The following is an 18,393-nucleotide window of genomic DNA, read 5'->3' as shown; positions in this document are numbered from 1 at the left end:
TTTTCGTCGTCTCCGTCGTGTTGGTGCACGATGCTGCCCAGGATCTCGAATTCTCACGCCACACCGTACGAAGCTTATCCTGCTTCCGCTACGTGTAAAGGCGGTTCGTTGGGTTAAATTCTAGCGGTGTTTTAACGAGCTTCGTACATGAGCGATGAAGCTCCAGCTGATTCGGGAAGCAGCTTAAGGTAATTGGTTAGCGTACGCTGTTTCATTGCTGGAAGCTGGAACACGATATGGACATCTACTTTGGAGAGAGATGGCACCCGTGAGACTAGCCATTCGGTTGACGATTCGCTTTTGGGACAATTGCTCTTCCGTTGATTAAATGCTCGATTATCGTACCGGCAGCGGGGGCTTCTTTTTTGGAGGACATTTGGGACAGCTTGATGAGAGGTGTTGAGAATCTTCCGCACTAAATAATTGGCCATTTCTAACAGTATTGTGTAACATTTTGTATTTGTTTGCTTCTGCCAGCATAACGGAATATTACAGATGATGGAAAAAGGAAACATTCTTTAATTTTGCAAACTTTCTTAAATGAGTCTTTAATTTTATAGAATTAACCTTAATCTTAAAATGATTTTTTTCCAGACTATGAAAAAAAAATGCGTCATAAGCGTTAATGTCAGAATGGATGGTGGCTTCCACATTCGGTGTGCTACCGTTTGTTATGATGCTTGTTTTACACCCTTAATAAGCGTATTGTTTTCAGCAAACAGCTACCGAGCACCAAAAAAGGAAAAGATCTACCGAAGCAAGGTGTGAAGTTTCGTCTGCGGCACGGTTACGCTTCGAAGCGTACGATCGCCTACCCGTAGTGCGTCGTCATAGTAAGATCGTGTCAAAACCATACATATTGTAAACCATCTCTTTCATCAAAGCGATCGGATATTTTGCATGCAGCCAAAGATGTGTAGCCAAAGAAGCGCTAAGTAAGTGGATTTGCTAATCGAAGGCGAAAACATACAGCAATAATTCGTACGAAACATAGTGCAAAGCTCTTATTGCAGTAAAACAGTGTTGCTAACGCAGGCATAGGAACCATTTTGCACAATTATGATTGCATGCGGTAATAAAGGAAAAATAAGCGAAAGCCCACGACATTTCGCTAAAACCGTGTTTTTTTCTTATGGCTCTCCATATTTTCGTTAAAAAAAGCTGCAACAAAAAACGTACGCCTTTCTCTTCGTTACATCACGAACCGTTGGGTTTTCGCGATGGGTTTGAGAAGAGTGCAAAATAATCATCTTCGTCACCTTTTCCTGTTCTGGTAATCTGTGGCTGTGGTGAATGAGTCGTTCATTTAGCGAACTATGTTTGTGCAGGTAGAGATGGTTTTTGATAGCGAGTTCGGTTTTTTCCCATGTTACCGCGTCTTCATCTTGGTTGTCTACAGCTTATAAAACAGAATGGCGCACGGAGGATAAAGTTTGTCCAGCGGCCCATCCGTAACTAACAAAACAAGACAAGCAGCATCTTCATCTGACACCGATGTTTTAGATTCGGAACGATGAAACACACACCGGATAACCGGGGAAAAGTCAACCCAAAATTGGTTCATCACGAAACATGTCCAAGGTACTGGGAGTCGCATGTTATGTCTGGTTCTTGTTATAAACCTTCCAAAACCAGTACTAAAACTTGTTGCTCCGGGTGTCTTCCCTCTGTGTCTCACATCACTCCCACTAGACGCCGTATGCGAACCACCACGGAGACTTGGAATTCGCGAGCGAAGAAACGTTCAGATAACAATATTCACCCAGTTGACGGTTGTTTCCATGGCGCTGGATGATGATCGCGATACTAATTAACATTTTGTAAGGAAAAAGTGAGCCGAGGGAAACACAAAAGCACACACACACTCCCGGAAGGCAATAATAAAACAAAAAAAAAACGTACCAAAACAAAAATGCAACAGACAACACAAAAAAGGGGAAGTGAGCTGATTGCGCTTTGGACACGGTGCGAGAAACCTGGGGAGATTGCGAATGTAAAATGCACATTGGCAGGGATACTGGTTCGTGTGCTAGCGATGGTTTAGTTTCGATAAACAATGCGGAAAAAAAGCGAGAGGGGAACCATTAGTAGGTAGATTGAATCGAGATTTTGTATACCTTCGCGATGTAAGAGCTGCGGAAGGTGCCGACTGGTGCCGCATTGGAAGCGCCGAACTGCTGGGAGTGTTTACATCATCAATAGTCAGTACGATAAGAAGCATCGTAACGCTAGTTATGCGTTTTAATGTGTAACACCAGATTTGTCCAGCATTCGTGCCGAGTTTTGGGACACTTTTGTCATTATCATCTATTATTTATGGTTTAAATGTATTCTTCATTAATTTATGGTTAGTTCAACCCAAACTTATTTCCAAGACGTATATCCCGGATGGCCTACTTCTTCAGTTCTCAACCTCAGTACAGCTGAGATGTGGAGGGTAGATTAACTTCACCACTAAACCGCACTTAAAGTTCGAATGATTTGCCCCGCAGCCTGCTGCAACGAAGGGCAGCGAAGGGCAGCCAATAAATTGTTTCATTGAATGTAACGCTCCAACGATTCCGTCGTCCCGCCATTGGCCTGTCCCACACCCTGCCGAATGGGTGAATGGAATGCTAATTAAAATAGCTAAGATCGCGTGTCTAGAATGGGCGATGGTTAAAATGCACCCCGAAGAAGGATGATCAGTTCCGTGCGCTTTCTAACCTCATCTCATCTGGTGTGTGTGTGTGTGCTTGTGACTGTTGGTTTGAATTTTTCACTATACCCCGATGCAATTATCCGTACAGGCCAGAAGCTGTGCGGCACATTTGGATGAGCGGTGGGGAGATACAAAACAAAAAACCCCAAGTCTCACGTGGTAAGAAGTTTGGACGGAACGAGGGGAAAGAATCCAATCACACCCCATCCCCCCGTCGGTGGTTTGGGGGGAGGTGGGGAGAGGGAGGAAAAAGCAAACGCGCAATTAATTAGCTGGTACGATATCACTTTATCTGCAGTTAGGGCGTAATGATGCGTAATTTTCGTATAGGTTTTGCGAGTTTATGTAAAGCCCGGGTGAAAAATCAGACACACGGAAAAAGATTATAATTAACGGAAAACGGGAGGTTTTGCGTGTGTGTGTGTGTGTCTGGTGCTTGCAAGCGGTGTGTCCGTGTGAACGGATAGTCCCCTTGTTTAATTACGTGAAATGACGATGCAACGGTTATTTCTTTTTATTGTCGTACGAACGAAATGCTGCACCGCGGGCACATAACACGAATTCATTTGCATGGAAGTCGGATTTGTCGGTTACTACGAGACGGAGCTAAAACAATTAGCCTTACGATAGCCATCGGGCGGGTTTAGATCGTTAGATTAGAACGAAACCAAATGATAATGTCTTGAATGGGATCCAAGGGTGAACCATTGTTTGCCGGGCCAGTCTAATTAGATTAGAATTAATTGATATACTTTATAAGCATGGGGCCATTTTTTTCTTTGATATACATTTCAAGAGTTTGAAGGGAAACAAAAATTTTGCATCCTATTTTGCACATTTGGTGGTACGAAAATTTTTACCATTTTCAAATCGCAAAACCCTCGCCACTGCTGGCGAGTTCCATAATCGAACAACCGTTACCAATAGGACCACGAACCGGTTATGGAGCCGCTTCCGATTAAGCGTGTGTTTTTTTAGCTTCTCCTGCTCAAATTTACTACCAAACGGCTCGATTCCACACTTTCGCTGCATAAAAACCTGCCTGCCGGTTGAAACATTCCTGACTGTAGCATTAATGCTGGGAAGTGGGAGCAACAACAGCAAAAAAAAAGATCAACAAAATACTTTAACTTCCCCAAAAGTTGTAGCCTGCAGCGGCGAAACCGGAATTGTATCCACCTAGAAAACCGAACGATGTCTTCTTTCACCATCGGGAGAGTGTTTGGTTTTGGTTTTGGTATGAAATAATGCCTCTACCGACAGATTATGCAATGGGAAAGCTGTTCTAGCGAGGAAAATATATTTTTTACATTAAGTGAAAGAGAGAAAGATATAAATCTTGAAACGAATTTCGAATGCAACAAATCTCCCTCGGGAGCAAATGTATTGAAGCGCTAATGTTGTTTGTGATTGTAGCACTTTTCCTTTTTTTCCTTCTTATGGGGAAAAGGCACACACACACACACACACACACACACACATATGACCGACCGCAGTCAGCCATCATAGCGATCGCAGGTTTGAGGATCGCAGCATCTTCGGGCGATCAACAACGAGCATGCGACCGTTTGCAAGTGGCAAATGAAAAACTTTTACTTTCAGGCAGGTTTTTGTTGTTGTAGTTACTTGTTTTGCTCTTCCCCTTTTTTCGTTTCGTTGTTGGTTTTTGGTATATGTGTTTTGCCTGTGTTATACACATTTACTATAAGCCGCGAGTTTGAGTGCGTCCTTTTTCGGGTGGCACGAGAAGAAATAAAACTTCAACCTGTTACCCTCCCGGATGATACTTTAGCACGGTGAGGTACCTTTGGGGAACTCCCGGGGGGTTCGATGGGGGTTCGACAAAACACGGGAAGCAACTAACTAACTAAATGGCTAAACATTGCAATTATTTTACGAACCAAACTACCCCGGCATTGCAGTGAAGCGGTTGCGAGTTTGATGCCTTTCCGTCGCCGGAAAGCATCACGAGCAGTGGATGAATTTGTATTTTCTCAAGCGCGATTACTGCAGTGTGAGCTTTCGGTGTGTGTTAAATGCGCTTCAAATTCAAACATATCAGTTGAGTGACGGTCCGGTTTGTGGTTAGGATGCTACCCCACTGCTACACATTGAGACGTTGATCATCATGCGACCAGGAAAAGATTAACGAAGAGATTGGCTAAAACAGACGGCCCCAGTGCACGATAAAGCGGACGAGACGAGCGTGTGTATGCATATACGTGTGCGCTCGTGACTTACATCGCGACTTGCAATGCATGGGTATGAAGTCTTATCCAACCGGTTAATAAGCGCGGAATGAGGAAATATCGAACCGGGGCGGTACGTACACCGAAGACCGGAAACCATTGAACGAGCGGGAAGTAATTGTGTCTGTGACCACCAAAGTAAATGGCGCTCGTATCGCGGAAAGGATCAAACGCCGTAGAATCAGGCGTTTTACTTTTACTTTACACAAACCTGCCGCCAAAAACCGCCTCAAAATGGATATTTACTGTTTTGTTTTTCACACTAAGTTTGAAGTATCGAATGAAGTTTGGCGCATTATTTTGTGGGGGGAGTTTTCTGTCTACCTTCTTCGTCAAAATTACATTTTATTAACGTTTTTATTTTCGAATTAGTTTTTATTTATGAACCTGTAATAAATTGAGGAATCTTACTTTCTCAAAATAAAGCAATTCCTCCCCAATCTCTTATCAGGATCAATAAACCAATTAAACTATTGGTGTAAGATTTTTAACTTAATCGTCATGTTTTTTGGTGTAAACAGAAAGTGCCGATCCAAAGCGGTATGCTCAGCGGAAAAGCTGAGAAGTTTCATTTTTCGTTGATGCCCTTAAACGAAATCGAAAGCAAGCAATAAGCAACTTCCCGTCCGCGATGGCGCATCCCATTCGCCGACTAATTTCACTTTTTTTCTCATTAATTTATATAAAATTTCCACCCATTTTTCCTTTGGTTTTTTTTTTATTTTTCGCGCACATCCGAGATAGCGTGAACTGTTGAAAACTGTCAGTAATGGTTTTTCGAGCCGGGCGACTACCGTTGCGTGCAGTGCCGCGCCGAGATGCGGGAGCCGATTGTGTGTAAATTTACGAACATCATCTTCGTTCGTCATCTTCCAGCCATACCATCCGGATCTAATTATCGTTCGATTTCGACGTTCTTTGCGGTGAAAAATGGCGTAAAAGAAAATCGCACCATGCTAACCCAGAGAGCTTTGCGAGCGTAGCGTGCGTAGACAAAATCGAATAATTCGTACAGAGTGATCGAGTTGTGTTATGTGTTTTTGTTGTTGTTGCTGTTTCTCTACTTCGCTAGTGTCTGTGTTGTTATTATGGTAAAGTGCGTTTGCAATAAGTGAGTTTCTTTTTCCCATTGGCGAAGATTTGGTTGACTGGGTGATGGGTGTTGGCCACTTTTTTTCTCTCTCTCTCACACTTTTCCGATACTACACGATGATCAAGTGAAATCCAGGTTATGGTTGTAAATTAAACAATTGGCCAGAAACTATCTCCAATAGGTGAACAACAGCAGCAAACAAAAAAGGCGAGCAAAGAAAAAAGTACTAACCCTCACCTAGGTACAATTATAAAAATCATCTACGCGAACTTGCGAATCAAGTCGGCAGGTTTGATTCATGCATGACTTTGGGTGGGCAAAACATTTCACCTGCCTGTGCAGGATGGAAAAAACCCAGCGCCATTAGCATGTTGTAGCTGGTCAGTGAGCCATTGCAGAACCGTATGACTGATGTGATGTTGGAATTGTTGTAGCAGTTTTCACTCCATCTGTTACTTGCGGCCACATACATATATGCACAAAACGCTCGGCTATGGATCGTTTGGAACGTAAAGGGTTGGGAGCTTGGACGCTGCTGGACGAGCTTCCGCGGCATATGCCGCGATCGATCGGATTGGATGCTTTGGGCCGTGAAAGTAAAAGTTGTTTGCTTTTGGGGTACCATTCGTCTACCTTCTTCGTGCCTTCGATTTCCCGCCAAACGATGGCTGAGCTGTGAGCTCTTTCGTCTGAATGCGTGGGGTGGCGGGTAGTTCATCGCTTTTATCGAGATTCCTTTAGACCATTCCTCGGAGGCGAATTGGTTGTCTGATGATGGGATGTTTTATTTGTTGTTTCATTGCGGTACATTATTGAGTGCTCGCAAGGGATGAACGATGGCCAATTATCGCTCGAAACGATCGTAGAAGGTGCCCTTGACAGAACGCTTTGCTGCAGGGTGAGGGGACAAACGTAGGAGGGGCAGCGCTGCAAAACGCAGGAACACAACGATTATTGGTTGCCTGGGTGGTCAAATAAACATATCGTTTAGGGCTCTGATTTTCACACAAATCGCCCTATCGGAAGTGGCCACCAAAATCGTGGGAATCACTGAAGCCCGTTGGTGTCTGCTTAGGGTGAACAAGGGCTGAATGCGTGGGATTTTTAAGAATCCTAAAGAACGATCCAAGATTAATGGTTCAAATTGAATGGAGTGAATGGAAAATTGTTTTAACTGTGTGCAACAGTGAGGGTTAGCAAAAATGATATTAAATAGAAAAAAAAATAGATTTTTTTAAAGAAGGTGTGAGAAGTAAAAAATTTCTAAGTAGCATAGAGTGCTCATAACTGTAAAGAAAACATTGATAACGTATGTAACAAATACAAACACACACACACACACATAAATTTGGTTTTTGCTTCGCTCCGATGAAGCATGATTTAACCTTTTCATAAATAAAAAACAACATATTTGCTACCTCTTCAAATCGGCGTCTTAAAAGGCTTCGATTGGCATTTGCATTAGCAAATTCGAAAAAGAAGAAGAAAACATATACAACTGAACGTAAGATGTCTCCTACCCCAGTATACGGCTAGCTGAAAATGTCATCAGCACACGCACACGCAATCGTTGCCTTGCGTGAAGTGGCTGTCGTTGCGTCCATTTGACGGGTTCGTCGCTTGCTGTCATCTGATGGAATCTTTCGTACGAATGATTTGCGTATAATTTCGCCTCTGACGCATTACAGCCACCGACCCACCAAAAGGGGGGAGGGGGAGGGTGACAAGGCATCGTACAAGTGGTCACGTTTTCGGTGCTTGCCGGTTCGGGGAAGTTTTACAGCAAAACAATCGAGCCGGGTGAAGCATGTGAACATAATTTACGGTTTTATTGACCGACACGCACCATAAGCGTTTCGTAGACGATGGAGACAGAGAGAGATGAGCATGGGCGAAACGTTCAAGTTTCGGGTGTCTGGGGCGGTGGTTTTGGCTTTTTTTTCACAGTGACATTGAGTGTAGAACAGAATGGAACTGTATATCCAGTGACAGCATCCGAAGATGAGTATCACCAAATTATCGGCCTTCTCTACGGAATGCGCGTTCGATTCGGGCTAATGAACAGATAATGGTTCTTTTTATGGTAGTAGCCTATTCGATATATGATTCCTATCACGAATACGAAGTGTCTTTGTTGATGGGCAGTATTGCTATCTATCTGCTGCGTTATTCGGTTGCTAGTCAAGCGATGTTGACAATTGCAAAGTCACACAGTGCTAACAAGTGTCCATGGTGTTGCCGGCAAAGGTGATCGCCAGCTTAAAGATGGCAAGTTGCTAAGTGAATGTTCAACACTTAGCTGTTTTCTGTGAACGCAAGCAAGTTATTTACGGAATAGAGTACACCGAGAAAAATCTATTTGATGTGCGCAAAAAGAAAAACGCTTCTTGTTGGAATAATCCAAACCATCCAGACAAACACCATCATCAAAACAAACACATCACTTTTATAGGTCACATTTTGGGAGGCATGTTGTTTACGCGCTGAGTGCAGTTTACGATTTAAAGGGATATAATTCGATCGGTCGGACAAGTGAAAGAAACGGCTTGAAAACGGTAGCAAGCCGGTGCCCTTGCAGCGCTGTTAATCATACGCTCACGATTTAGCCCGTAATGGAACACCACCAAATCTTGCTTCCATTAGGCGCAAAGAAGTAACTCCTGTTTCTCTTGTTAGATACTGTATGCCAGTGCGGTTTATCATCGTGCTTTATCTGCGTCAATTCCATGCGGCTGCTCACGAAATTTGGGTTATGGGTTCGTGTACGCGTACGGCATAAATGGTTCCAACGTACCGAACCGAACGCAAACAAAATTTTTCCCTACGGTGTACGAGTGTATGCGGATGGTTAGCAAATAGGATTTTAAGCGTAAAGGGCACGATTCCTAGTCCGGTACAAAAACGTGCACCGAAATCCAGATTGCACGAAGCGCAATGCGTCCGAAGCATTGGTACGGTTTTGTATGCATTCCGCACCATTCGCGCGCGTTCGATCGCGATGAAATGGAATGAAACCGGCAATGTCAAGTGCGTGGAATTAGAGACGATAGTAAAACGTGTGCCCGGCATTGGTCGCCGCCACTGCCCCGCGAAAGAACTATGGGAAAATTGGCGAATCCGGTGTGCTTACCTTCGCGTTTGTCTGGGTATCGATTGAGTCCAGCAAACTGGAACATGATTGAAATGTTGATAATTTCTGGCCGTTGGGCCGGCTGCTGGGCCGCCCGACATTGCGACGGATCCGGTCGCGCTCGGTTGCGAATGGGCGGATGACGCAGGATGGGCGGTGCTGCCAGCGGTCGCGGCCGATCCACCGGAAGCTAGGGCAACCGCACTTAATCCGTACTGCGGTGGTAATGAGTATAAATTGTTGCGATTGTTGCCACCGTTCGGACCGACCGTACTGCCGCCAGTTGCAACCGGGGTCGGTATGTAGCTAAGGTGATGCCCATGGTGCATCGAATGCTGCTGCTGCTGCGTTTGATGATGGTGATGATGCAAGGGATGATGATGGTGATGGTGCGACAGTGGATGCAGCGGATGGTGTGGAAGGTGCGGCTGCTGCTGCTGCTGCTGTTGGTGCTGCTGGCTGTGTAGATGGTGGTAGTGGCCGGTCATTGGCGCCGGTGCGTGACAATATTTGTAGATGTTGTTCGTCGACAGCGATGCCAAACGGAACTGGTTCAGCGAGGCGGGTGGTTGTGCCGTCTGGTGGTGCCGTGGATCAACGGTAACGCGCACAAAGCGCCCGGCAAGGACATCGTGTCCCGACTGGCTACCGGGCGTCCCAACGCTTACCGGTCCGGAGGCCGCCAGATCCAGATGCAGATTGACCGAGCTGCCCTGGTCGAGGTTCAAATTGTAGAGACTGCTCGGACCGTGCGATCCACCCCCGGCACGGTTCACACTGTCGACCGAAGCGGACCGCTTCTGGTAGTAGTACGAACCGATCGGTGGTGGTGGTGCACGTGTTTTTATCCGCCGGTACCGTATCTGTTGCCCACCGGTGGATGGGACACTTTTCGGAAGTCCGGTCGGTGGTCGTCCGAGAGTCGTTTTCTCGAGTTTGGTGCGCAGTTCCTTTTCGATTTCACCCTCCAAACAGATGATGCTTTCGGGGCCACTATCCTTGGTCGAGACGGTGGATGTAGTGTCCTGCGTGGTGGTGGGCGAGTTGCGTCGAGCAATCTGTGTGTGCTGCACACCATCCCGATCGGTTCGCTGCAGTACGTCGAATGCCGGTGTCGTTTGGGCCGTCGCTAGCTCCGAATCGGTTGAGATACGATCGGGATCACTTTCGAAACCTTCGTCCAACGAACGTGTCGGACTCAGGATCGGTTTCGAACGTACCTCGGTTTTGGAGTCCATGGTGATAAAACTCCTGTTACTCCTGGTACTCTCCTGTTGCGTTGCGACACAAATATGCACTTTGAGAATCAGACTTTACGAACCAATTGCTCACTCTTTTCTACCGGTATCATTGTAAATACTTTGCCTGACCTTCGTTAAATTGATTAATATGTGCTAGGAGTAAAATGAACCAACTTCACGTTTTGTTTCACTGTCACTATCACTATCAGTGTGCCAATAATGATACCTTTGATTATCACTGTTTCAAAAACTCCAAAACTTTTGAACAATTCATTGGTCTAACTTTTTCTTTTGTGCCCTACCACACAAGCGTTATCGATCGTTAGCAACAAAGTAAAAAAACAAAAACCTCTGGCGGTACACAAAAACTCGGATGCTAAGCATTCACAGCACAACTCCACTTTCGACTACACGTTCGTGCGGGATACGCACGGGAACACCATGGGAGCCCAATTTGCACATTTGATCACCATCACTTTCCTTCAAAACCATCACTTTCACACACAGCGTCCCTAACGTTCAACACGCGTTCCAGCCTTCGGGGCGAATGTGTTTCGTTCTGAACGGCGCGTGATTTCGGCGAAGTGAGATCGTCGTCGCGGAATACACCAAACAGAAAAACTAACAATCAAATCGTGAGGTACGTGTGCCGTCGCGATGCACACCGTGAGGCTGCTGGAAGAAAACTACTGCCTTTACCTGGCGTTGAAATCCACTTGACGCACCGATCTTCGCGTACCCCCGTAGGGAGAGAGTATGTTAGTAAACGTTTGCCGGTTTTGTGAGCGAACCGACGATTGCAGAGAGAGAGAGAGAGAGAGGCTTGTTTCATTCCAGCGACACATCGGTGGAATGTTTTGAATGGAAGGTAAAGGGTTGAACAGGGTAAGTTAAAAGAAAATAGAGAGAAGAGAGAGAGAGTTTGTGCGGCGTGAGAAAGAGAGAAAGAGAGAAGCTACATTTATTATGTGGAAAAGAATGTTTATCGTAGGGAATAGCTGAAGCTGGAATGAAGAGGGCGCGATCGCGATGTTAGGGCCAGATAGAAAGCTCGTTGAAAAGCAGAAAAGTGTAAAAACGGGAGATAAGCATGAATGGGACTAGCCGGGTTCGGCAACGAGGCATATTGATTTGATCGTTCATGGTGAAAGAGCATGAATGGATCACGGGATGGAGCAGGTTGTTCGACTAGCGAAATTCCTAAGCTGCTGGTTAAATTACAGATTATGAAATTTATATTTAATTCATAACTTAGACTTTAGAAAATGTTTGCCATATTATAATTTAGTGTCTAATGTTTCGTTTAAACAATATGTAGATCCTCATTTAAATAAATAATATAAATAAATTATAAAATATAAACGATCCTCATTTCAAAACGAGTTCAATACGTAATAATATTTTCGATTAAACATGATAAAACATTGAAATAACTTTTCTTTCATGTAAAATTTCGCAAAAAAAAAACAAACTATCTCTAGTGCGCGGTTTCGGTTGATGGACAAGATTTTCGCGCTTTGCAAAAACCGGATCCTAATCAACAATGCAACACCGACGAAGATCATTGCCTGGTGGCATGTTCAGCATGGAATCATGGAAAAGCAGCACTCATCGTTCCCAAATTTGAATATTCATTGGGTACGGTCGCATCAAAACAACGAGCGGGCCATCGGTTTGACATTGGGTGACACTTTAGATGGGCGCATCTGCATGATTTGAGCCGTGAGCGGGCGGTAGACCTTGGATTGAATCACCGGTAGAGATGGGCATAGCGGGAAGTATGAAACATTGGAGTCGCTGGATACAATTCGCGGCAAGGAAGCAAATAAAATTAAAATACTCAAACATCCGCCAACCATACACACACACACGCTCGTAGACTCATTCGATCGTGCTTTTGTGCAAATGTGTTCGAACGGTTCCAAAATAGAACGAAACAGAGCATTCGAAAAGAAAACGAAACCCATTTCCAATAGGTGTGCTGTCGCAGCCTGATGGTGTGATGACTTTCCATTACAGTGTGCTCGTCGCAACCGAAGCGTTCATCAATACGGGGTAATCAAAAAAAAATTGAGGAAATTGATTTTTTTTTTCACCCCTATCACTTGGATGGTGTTGTCGCTTAACCGTGTGCTGACACGTGGGAAAAGTGAGATAAAAAAAATTCAGCCACACCAGGAAATGGGCGTTGGCGGTAGGTACGATATTTTTTGGAAAGGAAAAGTGATTGAAATTGAAAGTGGATGACGCCTTTTTGGGGAGAGGGGGAATGATAAGGCGTTCTTGCATTTCGAGAAAAATAAATTTTTATCACGCCTGGGAAATGGTTTTATTTTTGGAATCGAGGAAATTGAACCGTACGGCTTCGCTGCAAAGAAGAATGAGCTTCCAGAATTTATGAGCATTTTCCCAACGTTCGTTGTATTACCTTTTTCACTTTCTCCTGTATGTAGTGATTTAGTTGATTTTTATGATAAGTGGTTAAAATGATCCAAATACAACACGACAGCATTATAAACATCTGTCTACCGGTGAGGGTGAAAAGTGAAATCTATCGCTTTTTCCTCCACTAATCAACGCTCTGCTGACCCTGAGAGCTGCTTGAAAATGCATTTTCTTTCGAGACTGTTTTTCTGTGTGTTTTCTGTGTGCGTTTGTTTGGTTCTAATTAAAAACATTCAATGCGCCTTTAGTGTGAAAATCGACAGAGCGGCTTTTCTCTCTTGTCCCGCTCGCTTTTCCATTGCGGGCAGCATTTTGTGCGTTTAGTATATCTTTGCTTTAATTTTCTTCCCCCTTTTGTTGGGAGAATGGTGATAGCACCTAGTTGAAAGTTAGCGGGAGAAAATTTCATATTGTCCACAACTTGTTCGGTTCCCGCAATAGAGGCACGATAGTGACCTGGGGAGGGGGATGGGGGTTAAAATGTTTGATTTCCATCCAATGTTCCCACACACATACAAAATGTGGAAGATTTTCTCGCTTCGCGATGCCGTCCGCGTGGCGTCGGTTCGGTTGGACAATCAATTAGGCACCCCGTTTTACAGGCCCTTGTAGTTGTCGTTAATAAATCATGCAAACATTATGATAGCTTTGGCAGTTTCAAACTTTCTTCGGGTCGCTGTATTTGATACAAGTTTACTTTTCTATTATCGGACCGCCGGCAACGAGAGGAAATGCACTGCGAGAGGAAGCAAACACATTCCACAATGGATAATTGAATTCTACACGAAGGGAAAAATCGAACCTTTGGCGGAGTGGTGTTCCCTGCTGGTTTTGGTATTTTTCCTCTTTCTAAAGTACACAAGTACTGATCGATAGGATCAATGACGGCACAACAGTGGAATAGTTACAAGAGACACCTGCTCGTGTATTGCGGAATTCGCGACATATTAAACGCAACGGAATACAGGAATCACTCTCCCTTTCAGTTGACCCCCCCGAGAGGGAATGCAACTCTGGTACCGTTCGACAGCCGGTATCCAAAAAAAAAAACAGACAGGAAGATGGTGGCAAAAGGCAAAAGCCGGCATACACTATCAGCGTACCGCGCAGTTTGCCACGATGAGTAATGAGGGAAACGGTTTTTAATGGCATACAGGCCGGAGTTTCTTCCCGCTGCTGACGTTTCGCTCAGCGGTTACCACCAAACGGACACTGTTGGCAAAACTTTCTTAATGGTGCAGACGGGGATGCTTGTGTTTGGTGCTTTTCGTCAGTCCATCCTGACCCTTACGGTTGCGAGTCGTCTTCAAATTTTCTGCACGTCCGCTGGCACGATCTTCCCTCGGCATGGGAGGCGGGAGCGACCAAACGGAGCGGATTCGATGAAATGTCAAGCCACGATCTGGCCGGGTACGAGGTAACGAGGAAATGACATTTACCGACTGATGCTACGGGGCATGTATGTGCGGAAACAGGATGAATCCTAGCGATCACGAATGGAAGCCAAGAAGCGTGTAGGCAATCGTGTGATGCCACACGGCACGTTCCAATGGCTGAAAACAGTTTGGGAGCATTTTTGTTGTTGTTGCTTCTCTAGCCACTAGGCATAGGCACGGCAAACTGGGGTTATTTAGATTTTGTTTGTTCCGTTTCTAAAATCCTAAACTCTATTGTTTTGCTTCAATTAGGTACCAGCTGCGTTCGGTCAGCGATCAAACGGATGAATGATGCACTTTCACCGAAAATCAAAAGCAGCGAACAAACTTCATTACGAATATTTAAGACGCAGGTGTCATGCAGACACACCAAATTCACCGATGTTTGGAAGATGGTTCCCTTGGAAAAAACAATAACAACAACTAGGCAACAGTATGTGCCCCAAAAGAAGCGAGAAATGAAGACTTATGAATGTTTCATGCTGGAAAGATCGACGGTAGTGATGCACGATGAGCAATAGTCTTAGAAGCGTTCCCGTAACACTAACCGATCCGAACAAACAATGGGCTAAGGCGAATGCTGACAAAGCAATGTCCAGGGGAATGATTTAAGCAAACACGGGTAAGCACTTTGGCAAGCGGTTTCACCGGGCGTTCTGTCAATAAATTCGTTAACCACGCTTGGTTATGAAGAGGAAGTTGTTGATCGTATCGGATCGGTTGAAAGTGTGCTTGGAAAGTTTGAACGAACTCTTGGGTCTTGCTCTGGCTGTTTTTTTATACCAAATGATTCTTTAAGCAGTGATGAAAGTACAATGCTGGGATTGGAAGACGTTCAGTTTTATCACTGTGCTTATTATGCCACCCAGTTGATAACAGTTTGGCGAACAAGCGGAGAGCATTACTTCGCAACCTACGTTCAGGAAGTCCGTAAAAGGGAAGGAATCGACCAGTTACTGTCCGGTTTTGTAGCCGTTCCGTATATTGCCCTTTTCCCAGTTGCATTATCTGGTTCGAATGGGGTCTGCAAAATAGTTGGGTTGCATATCAGACAAACGCAACAATGTCCTTGAAGGCGTATGGTCGTTCAGCCTTCTGCAACATTGAGCAAGTTGAACTTGTCCTGAAACCGGGCTTCAGTGTAGTTGAAACAATCTGCAAAAAGTCGTCCTGCAGACCGTGGATGCGAACCTGCATTCGTGGAGATTGTGGAGCGAAACAAGGAGGACAATGTTTGGAACACACAAAAAGCGGTTCTGGTAAGTGGTAGAAGGAAGAATTATCATAAATGAAGGAGCTCTACACGCTGGCGAGTTCCATACAAAGGGGGGATAGTGATAACTTGATACACGAGGACGAAGTTACTAGACAGATTATTATCGAGCATCGTGACTTATAGCGCAAGATTGGTAAGTGATAAGAGAATAAATTGATAATTGATACTAATTAACTGTAGAGTGATAAGCAACTACAGCTGAATTGATTATCATATGAGTTCTTTATAAGTTTTTTACTTTCTTGAGATAAATATGTGAGTTTAGAAGACTTTCCGACATTTCATACGTTTAGAGTCGCTAAAGTTTAATACCTAAAAATTTTAGATAATGCATCTTTCAAGCCTAAATAAAGTTTTGGAATTAAGTTCACATAATTAGCACAAACTGCGAAGACTATTCTGACAATAGCCGTTTACATTGCATTACCCATCAACAGTTAACAAAACGTTAGGCCTTTTGTTTTGTTCCTACTCACGATAACATGATGTGTTTTAGCACTCTCCGTTCTTTACGACTTCGGTGCTAACGGCCCGCTTACGTAGATGCTAAATGGGTCATAACTCTCCCGCCACTGATAGCCCATTAGCCCTTTTGCCTTGTGCCCTGTGTGTACGTGGGTCCGTGTCTCGTGCACTGCTCCATGTCTACCCACCCTCTAAACGGTTTTGTTTTTGGACATATTTAGTCGCAACAAATTATTAGCGATATGTTGCTGCGATGAGTTTCCGTGATAGCGATCTTTGTTCGCTTTCTCCATCTTTGCCGTTTCGGCGCTCGGCGTTCTAAGTGTGGCCATGGGTAGAGATCTTTCCGACAAGCAGTTGAAGCTTTCCTGGTGAGTGAAATTTTGTGTCCGCAGGTTGTGTGTCGGAATGTCGAAAATACCACGTTCTTCCGGATGAAGCTAACCAGCGTTTTTCACAACACACCATTTGGGTGGGTTTTTTGTGTGTGTGTGTGTGTCTGTGGAAGAATTTGCCTGCCGGCTTGAATGGCGGAAGTGTGCAGCAGAAGAACAAAAGCAGATCTTTGTTGCTTGGGTTTTTGGTGGCTGATCGCCACCGCTTCGTAGGAGGATGAAGGTGCGCTCGTAGGTAAAGCAATAAACCAAAAGCTAAGTGAAGCTAATGGGACCCAATTAAGGGGTTCAACGGGGTTCAGTGGATCGTCATCATCTTTCGTTTGTCGTCGTTGTCGTTGGGCACTCGATGAAGCGATCACCGTACCACCTCCACGGATGCCCGGATGGGTTCTAGCTCGCGAGTTTAGTAGGCTTGTAGAACACGGTTTTGCTTTATATTTGATCGCCCTGTATGTCCATTTGATGGGTTTTGCGGTTGTTGTTTCAATCCTAAAATTCCGTCCCTAACGGTATCACCGTTGGGCCGGAATCGGTCCAGCCAGAGGATGCCCAACTGGATGCCGAGATTAAACGCCGCAAAACGGGAAAATGTCGAAAGTAATCATATCATCGGCATGATCGTGAAGGGGAAACTTCCACCGATGCGCCCGGGACAGGTGGGTTCGAGATGGGACGCAATATTGCTAAGATCAATTTTCATGTTTGCCATTTCTAGCTACCATTCCCGCTCGCTCGAGCCTTTCCACCTGGAACATGGCAGGTTATGGATCCATTGCCGGGCTGGAACATTATAGGGCAGATTTGCACTTGTGTGATCGAAATTCGATTCGTGTGATTAGTGATAGGTTCGGTGGTGGCTTTGTAATGAAACACGCCCTAACCGTAGGGTTTGACACAATGCTAACAAGTTTACGCCAGTCGTACGCCTCACAGCAAAAAAAAAACACCGTTGCAATTTGATTGTTTCGTCAGCCGTATCATAACGGATGCACACCATTCTCCTTGAGGTGTCACATGACAAACAGACGACAACGGTCGACTGTTTACACTTACGCCTGTGGTATTTTGCGTATGGTGATCAGAAGCGTATGACCTATCGTTTCACTTTCATTTTATGGCTGGCCTTCGAATGTGCTTGGCTTGATTGCACGGAATGGATTAAATGAAGGGTTACATACATATGTGAGTAGACATTTTGTGGACAATAATTCGTTTCAAGTGTTTTAAAAATACATTTTAATTCGCGAGGAATTCACGTCCAATACAAAAAAAAGACTTTGAAACGTAATAGTTCATGACTGCATTGCGAAGATAAAGGAAATGTACCAACGTAACAATAGCTAAAAAACATAAACCGAGAAAATTCAAATAAATATCTTTCATGATAATGCCACACACTAATGGGCTGCCGTTGCAATGAGGTAATATATCTACCATTTATTCTTCTTAGAACAAGCATAAAAGAACAGTTTCCCTGTGGAAGGATAATGCGAGCGTCCGGTACAGGTAGGAGCGCCTAAGCTAATAATTGCCAAGGGTTCAGAAGGAACGGCGTATGTAGAACGGTACCGATTGCGGTACCGGTATGGTTCACCGATAAGCATAAACAAAAACAAAAACTAAACAAAAAAAAAAATCCAGAAGTGCTTATCTTAACCGCGCGAAGTACGCTGACACCGAAGTACTAAATTGCCCGGAACGGTGCACAAAACTTCAAAGTGTGAGTTTTTGCAGCGTAGTATGATGCGCGTTCCCTTGGAAGATGCTATTAAAAGTGAAAATTGGCAAGGTGCGTTTTTTTCACAGCCTGTTACAGTGCATCGGCAGCCCGAACTGTAAGGTTTTCGGTCGTTTGTCAGCGGTCAGACGCGATTGCCGCGCAGTACCGTTGGTTTTAGCAAGGAAGCTATTTCCGCGCCGGAGATCGCCGTTCGATCTCATTCTTTCATTCGCCTGAAC

General features: G+C 44.6%; 2 protein-coding genes across 3 annotated transcripts in view; both read right to left on the bottom strand.

The window, feature by feature from the left end:
• The window catches only part of LOC125765940 (atrophin-1-like), a 34,857-nt gene extending 23,117 nt beyond the window's left edge, over positions 1–11,740 (bottom strand). For both annotated transcript variants that reach the window (XM_049431477.1, XM_049431478.1), the window contains exon 1: positions 9,174–11,740. In XM_049431477.1, coding sequence (XP_049287434.1) covers positions 9,174–10,411 — 1,238 coding nt within the window. In that variant the 5' untranslated portion in view covers positions 10,412–11,740. The remainder of the gene's footprint in view (positions 1–9,173) is intronic.
• The window catches only part of LOC125765893 (protein purity of essence), a 267,808-nt gene that overhangs the window by 127,471 nt on the left and 121,944 nt on the right, over positions 1–18,393 (bottom strand). The gene's annotated exons all lie outside the window — the stretch shown is intronic.

Source organism: Anopheles funestus, chromosome 2RL (genome assembly GCF_943734845.2).
Source record: "Anopheles funestus chromosome 2RL, idAnoFuneDA-416_04, whole genome shotgun sequence".
NCBI classification, from domain to species: domain Eukaryota; kingdom Metazoa; phylum Arthropoda; class Insecta; order Diptera; family Culicidae; genus Anopheles; species Anopheles funestus.
This window is presented reverse-complemented; position numbering and strand designations above follow the sequence as displayed.